General features: G+C 36.9%; 1 protein-coding gene across 1 annotated transcript; it reads left to right on the plus strand.

Annotated features, from left to right (window-relative positions):
* Nucleotides 1–1,320: 1,320 nt before the first annotated feature.
* On the plus strand, nucleotides 1,321–6,967 carry LOC106466122 (leucine-rich repeat neuronal protein 3-like). The gene is made up of 2 exons (XM_013926361.2): nucleotides 1,321–1,349; nucleotides 4,263–6,967. The coding sequence occupies exon 2, from the start codon at nucleotides 4,338–4,340 to the stop codon at nucleotides 6,363–6,365; it is 2,028 nt and encodes a 675-aa protein (XP_013781815.2). The 5' UTR covers nucleotides 1,321–1,349; nucleotides 4,263–4,337; the 3' UTR covers nucleotides 6,366–6,967.
* The last annotated feature ends 204 nt before the right edge of the window (nucleotides 6,968–7,171 follow it).

The following is a 7,171-nucleotide window of genomic DNA, read 5'->3' on the forward strand; positions in this document are numbered from 1 at the left end:
TGTTTTCTATGTTAGTGGATGCTATGTCAGCTTGTGTTTTCTATATTCGTGGATACTATGTTAGCTTGTGTTTTCTATATTCGTGGATACTATGTTAGTTTGTGTTTTCTATGTTCGTGGATGCTATGTTAACTTGTGTTTTCTATATTTGTGGATACTATGTTAACTTGTGTTTTCTGTGCTCGTGGATACTATGTTAACTTGTGTTTTCTATATTCGTGCATACTATGTTAACTTGTGTTTTCTATGTTAGTGGATGCTATGTCAGCTTGTGTTTTCTATATTCGTGGATACTATGTTAACTTGTGTTTTCTATATTCGTGGATACTATGTTAACTTGTGTTTTCTATGTTCGTGGATACTATGTTTTATCCTTAAATATCCCAAGAAAGTGGACACAATTGGGTTTTTGAACACGTTTTTCTGAAATATTTAAATATCAAATTGTTTGTTAGTCTATGGCTTTGTTGGATACAGAGTTTCCTAATAGCATATATGATACACAACAAACTTGATTAAAAAATACCATCAATACGCACTTAATTCCACTAATTACTGAAGGAAAGGTGGTCCCTGTGTACTTAATTTCGCTAATTACTGAAGGAGAGGTGGTCCTCGTGTACTTAATTCCGCTAATTACTGAAGGAGAGGTGGTCCCCGTGTACTTAATTCCTCTAATTACTGAAGGAGAGGTGGTCCCTGTGTACTTAATTCCACTAATTACTGAAGGAGAGATGGTCCCTATGTACTTGATTCCACTAATTACTGAAGGAGAGGTGGTCCCCGTGTATTTTACTTAGACAGTTAGCGATTTCATCAGATGTTCTTCGTTAAAAAACAACAACATAGAAACACTCAGTATGATGAAATATATAAACTACACTGGTAGAGAAAAACCGGCTTTAAAAAACGTTTATTAGAGAAATGGCATTTCGCCTATGTTTGGGCGAACAGTTATTAACTCAAATACATTCTAAAATATGTGCATAAAATAGTACCCTTCAACAATCTGTGAGCAACATTTTACGTAATTGTTAGCATTTAACACTAATTACGATATCCCGAAAACTAAGAAAAAAGAAACTGTTTATTTAAACTCCTTCTTAAATAATATCAAAATAAACGTCAAAAATTACTTCTATTTTTTAAGTGTTAATCAAAAACTTACAAAAATAAAATAGAGCAACAATATCCTTACGGAACAACAATAACAACAACATAAATGAGTTTACTGTATTCTTCCGCAGTTTCCCGCCGTTGAAGCTTACCATAGACATGATCGAACGTCTGCTGTTGTCGCTTTTGTGTAGGATGTAGCGCCGTCTAGAAAGTTTTCTCTGGGAAGAGAGGTTAGTTGCACTGAATGCCCTAAATTTTTTCACCATTTGAGAAATTTATTTTTAAAGTAACTGTTTATTATAGAAAAGGGAGAATGACGCTTAAAGAAATATAATATAGTCTAAATATTAATACATTCCTAATAAGTTAGCCTCCTTGTATTTCATAAACATTAACCCTAATAAACTGAACCATAACTGTCATGCGATCTTGCTAACCCTTATCCAAGTACGTTTTACTTTTAGTGGTTCTGCTTCGTTACGATCGAATCAACGAGATTTTTAATAAGATATTTTTTTATAGAGTAGTACTATAAAATTTAAATCCGTGGAGTGTTTAACAAGATGTTTTGGGAAATAAGAAACGTATCAGCGCTTGAAACTGAAGGTAGGTTACACTTTACTGACTAATTATACACGCTAAAACTGACCCATAGCACCTAATTACTGAGCACGAGCAAGACGAGCGACCTCTTGGGAACTTGCTCTCGTGAGTTAAATAAAAATTTTAAAAATTATAATTTATTAACTTTCATTTTCCATAAAAGTGCAAGAAAATATTTAGTGTTTAATCCAATGAAATATTAGTTAAACACCCAATCTGAGTCATTTATACAAACATTCTTTGAGTTTGAGGTGGGGGATGGGAGGCTTTTTTTTCTAAACCCCTGCTACCACGTATCGCATTAACAGACTGTGAAACCTAGTGATAAAAGTTTAGATAAACGTCCTTTACACTACAAATGTATATATATATATATTTATATAATTATTACCAACAGTTTGTATGTATTAACCCTGAAGAAGGTGTAAAAGCGAAACGTTGGTAGTAATAAAAAGCAAATATATTTACATCTGTAGTGTAAAGGTCGTTTCTCTAAACTTTTATCACAATGTGTAAATCCTTCCAGTATGCACTATAAACTTTGATGTGAAACCTAGTACCTACCAAGACAGGCATTATGAAAGTTATTGAATAACTTTGTAACTTTAAAGTGAGCTAACTGTTTTAAAAGGGGTGATAAGACATAAAACGTTTGTAGTGTTTGGGAATTTCATAGTTCTAAGTAGTACCCTTAAAAATTTAAGTTAAACCCGGCGAAGGTTTTTTCTTAAGATTTTCCATACCAACTGAAGTCTAGTAAGGTTGGACTGTGTCTTATAATTTATTATATCAGCTGAAGTCTATTAAGGCTGAGCTGTGCCTTAGAAGTTATTATACCAGCTGAAGTATAGTAAGGCTGAGCTGTGTCTTATAATTTATTATATCAGCTGAAGCATGGTAAAGCTGAACTGTGCCTTTAAACTTATTATATCAGCTGAAGTCTAGTAAGGCTGAGCTGTGCCTTAAAAGTTATTATACCAGCTGAAGTCTAGTAAGGCTGAGCTGTGCCTTAAAAGTTATTATACCAGCTGAAGTCTAGTAAGGCTGAGCTGTGCCTTAAAAGTTATTATACCAGCTGAAGTCTAGTAAGGCTGAGCTGTGTGTTAAAATTTATATCTGCTCTTAAGTTTGGTATGGTTTAATTAAAAGGAAGACGTGAAAATAAGAATGTTTTTATAGGCACTAAACAGTTACTCTATTTTCTGTATTCGAGCTGACGTACCCGTTCAACGCACGGGAAAGACATAGGTGGGTGAGACTGAAACACCGGCTTACGTCACTCCCCGAGAGGCCTGAAGGATACATGCCGGGTTTTACAAACGGGTCGGCGGTTACTCAGTTATAAACGGATATAACGCATGGAGCACACATAGGTGGTTTCCCAGGGGGGTGGGGGTGGGAGAGTGACATAGGTAATCAAGTCCAAACTCCGACCCCTCATGTCATTTAGACGATCGTTCGTAAGTATTTCTGTCATTTTCTTGTTGGATGAATCTACAATAATGGTTCAGTTTTAATTTGAAAAACGTTCCTCTGGCGCTTAAAACAAACTGTTGACTAGCTCCTGAATTGGTGTATAGAATAAAATAAAGCAATATATGTTTCACTAATTTCAATAGACATCTCCATTACTAGCTTCTATATACATTTACTTCACTACAAGTTTCGAAACAAATAAAAAAAACAAGCGTTTCCATGTTGTAGAAAAGCAGTTTTCGTCGTCTTCACCTAGTAGAGTTGTTATCACGCTGTGAAGATCGACGAGCACGCTTAAAACTAAGAATCAATCCTCGCAATGATTATTTCAATCTTTGGTATCCCCCAATCAACAATACTCGCAATGATTATATCCACCTTTGGTCCCCCCTCCCCCTGAAACGTACACTTTCCTACATGACTTTCTTGCTAGCAAAAACATACCATCTGAAGCATTTTTTTGAAAGTGTTGTTAAAAGTGCCTCCGCGTTTTTTGTTATCAAGTAAATAGTTTCATGAACCCTATTCATAGTTTCCATAAGGTTACCACTGAAACATGTAATTTTGTCTCACATTTATTTCATAGTGTTGCCACCAGCTAAAACTTTGATATTTTAAACGTTCGTCATGTGGCATTTCTGTCCAGGAAGCCATGAGTGCATCCGCCACATTACTGCTGGGAGTAGAATTATTGCCAGTTATTTATAGGTGTATTCTTTTCTGAAACTGTCTAATTGGTTGGATAACAGCCAATCACAGTGTAACCTGTCAGCACGGGCTATGCAGATCATTTTCATGCACGAGAGAGCAAACATTGAAAGAAACTAATATGATAAGGCTTAGGAAAAAGTACACTGATTACATCGGTTCATGGTCTACAAGTTTAGAGTTTGGAGTTTAATAGTTTTTTTGTTTGCATATGTTTGGACTTGGTTAAAGGTGATCTAAACATGACACGATTTCTATTACGTATTTACAGAGTAAATACTTTATAAAATGTGATTAAGATATTTAAGTAAAATTCTTTGCATGTTATTAAATCTTATCTTTTCTTTTTCTTGCAGGATCTTCGTCAATTTCACAAAATAATATGCTGAAGATACGATATCGATAAGATATTATTTACGAGTCGTATCAAGATGTTTACTTGGTTAACCCTGCAGATAATCATGTGGCCGGTAGTCAGTAGTTTAGAAATCAGCTGTCCAATTGAATGTGACTGTCTAGTTCATCAATCTTTGTTTATTAACGCTAAAGTTCAAACCGTGAACTGTTCATCTCGAGACCTACTAGAAATACCTAGTGTAGTACCTCTAACAACTGAGTCTCTTCTTCTTCCTGGAAATCAGTTCTCTGATCTGTTGAACAACATCCCGTTCCTCCCACGCCTCTTAGAGCTGGATCTTTCTAACAACCTAATCAAACAACTAGGACGTGGGTCCATCTTCCAAAACCTGACAAAGTTGCGCTTTCTTGACCTGTCCTACAACAGATTTCGGACGTTGCTTAATGGCGTTTTCCGTGGCATCCATAAGTTGGAAACATTAGTCATCTCAGCCGGCCATCTGAAGTTTATCGACGAACGAGTGTTTGATGACATGAATAATATGAAACACTTGAACTTAAAAGGTAATTCGATTCACTCAATATCAGCAGAGTGGTTTTATGATGTGATGAACTTGGAATTTCTTGAACTCGCTCACAACGAGGTTTTCTATCTAAACGGCGAAACATTCTCAGCAGTAGTCCATCTTCGCCATCTCTCGCTGTCTCATAACAGAATTAGAGGAATTCACGAAAGAGCTTTTGTGGGACTTCGAAATCTAACAACTTTGCTACTGGATAACAATTATATAACCGAAGTTCCGTCGGTAGCTCTTCTGTCCATGAGGTCTTTGAGGGTTCTTCGCTTGGACGCTAATCCCATTTCTCAATTAGGCACAGGTGCCTTTACCCACGTCCCCGTAGAGGAGATTTCGTTATCCAACTCAACTACGCTTCAGCTGATAGACCGTGGGTCCTTCTTGGACCTTCTCAGCCTAGAAAAAGCCTATCTTTTCAACAATCCATCTCTCCAATATGTAGACTCTCATGCTTTTATCAATGTACCACAGCTGAGGGTTTTGCTGTTGCACAGAAATAACCTTTCAGCTCTAAGTCACGAAATCGTCAAGAGACGCCCATCCGTACATCTTACTTTGCACGGCAACCCACTTCTATGTAATTGTAATGTCCGGTGGATTCGAAAGGCACTCGGTCAAGGTAACAGTTCGTCCGCAGTCTTCTTAGACCCAGACAAGTTAACGTGTTCTCAAACTCAGAAACTGGATTCGATCTCCCTTAAGTCACTGAATCTCGCTGATATACCTCCATTTTGTGAACCAGTCATGATTGGTTATCTTAACAAAACAATCAATGCAGAGATTCGAGAGTCACAAACGTTTGCTTGTCGTGCTTTTGGGATTCCCCCACCAAAACTACATTGGATTCTACCCTCTGGAATTGTGCTAAATGAATCAAACAACAATTTTCTGACTCCAGGAAAGCATCCTGGCACTCTAACTCTACACCACTTAAAGCCCAAGGATTCTGGAGTTTACAAGTGTGTCGCGGAAAACAACGTGAGTGTTGCCTTTAAAAACATCACCCTCCAAGTCAAGAATGTTGACATCGGTTTGTTTCCTCAGAGGGTATCCTCAACTTTTGTGACCGTTGTGTGGAATGGAACAGCTAGAAACAACTTCCCAGAGTACGACATACTTTACAAGACTGACAACCAACCGGGAGAAGAATATAAGACTATAACGGTAAGCTATGTCCACCGCTCATACACCATCAACAATCTTGAACCAGATACCAATTACCAATTTTGCATTGCAGTCAAGGATGAAGAAGAAGGGGACTATCTCCAACTTTCTTGTGCACATGCGCAAACACGAGACGCAAATTTCATCATGCAGGGCATATACACCACAAGCAAAGGAGCAATAGCTGTGGTGCTAGGAATTGTGGCGGGAATGTTCCTTACCATCTGTATGGCATCCATGGTTACCAGAAAGTATAGGCACAGGCACTACGAAACTCCTGAGAAGTCTTTAATTGGCAACATGGCTCATGCACTACCAGAGAACCTCAGCAGTTCCTTGATGTCGCAAGATAGTACCTGAAGACACACGGTTAATAATATCTCTTTTTAAGCTTTTGGCGGCTCATAACTTTTATACATCAAGACGATTCTTGGAGATTATTAGACTCTTTATGGAAGGTAACATCCGGAGAAGATAAAAATAAAACACAAAGTTTCTGTACTGAAATGGTTGTATTTAAAGACACATCTGGATTTATTTTGTGGATGGTGTGATTCTGTAGCAAGCGATAATTTACAACTTCCAATGTTGAAATAATGATACACATTTATTTAAATTGTATTGCCAGGGAAATGTTCAATGTGAAAGAAACGTGTGGGATACTGTAAAGCTTTGTGCAAGACAGCAAGGTTTAGTTTTCAACGTGACACGCGACAAATCACTTTAATATGTTAATCTCATGGTACATGATGGACAACTAGAAGACAATGTTCGGAAAGCTGCACTTTGGGTTAGCTGTACCGTGCTCACCCTAGGGATCAAACCTCGATATTTAGTGCCACCGCAAGAACAACAGAGGAAATTCTGGATTTTTAATGTGTTAGCCTTAAAACTTGATTATGTTAATAATAAGAATATTTTAACTTTGAAGTTAAAATTGTATGTTGTGCTTTTAAACTCTGTTAAACCAATAAAAAGTTATTTTAACCTTAAAAATTTAGTTCGTCTGGAAGAAGTGGAGTTATAATCCAGGTAGAAGGTTCGTGCTGAGGTTATTCGTCAGTAACATTTTTTCTATCTACATTTACAACTTGCACCGAATTACAAAAATACGTTTAGGAAGCAAACATTAAAAATAATAGGAAGACTATTCGAGTAGTTATTGT

Source organism: Limulus polyphemus, unplaced genomic scaffold (genome assembly GCF_000517525.1).
Source record: "Limulus polyphemus unplaced genomic scaffold, Limulus_polyphemus-2.1.2 Scaffold2158, whole genome shotgun sequence".
NCBI lineage: Eukaryota > Metazoa > Arthropoda > Merostomata > Xiphosura > Limulidae > Limulus > Limulus polyphemus.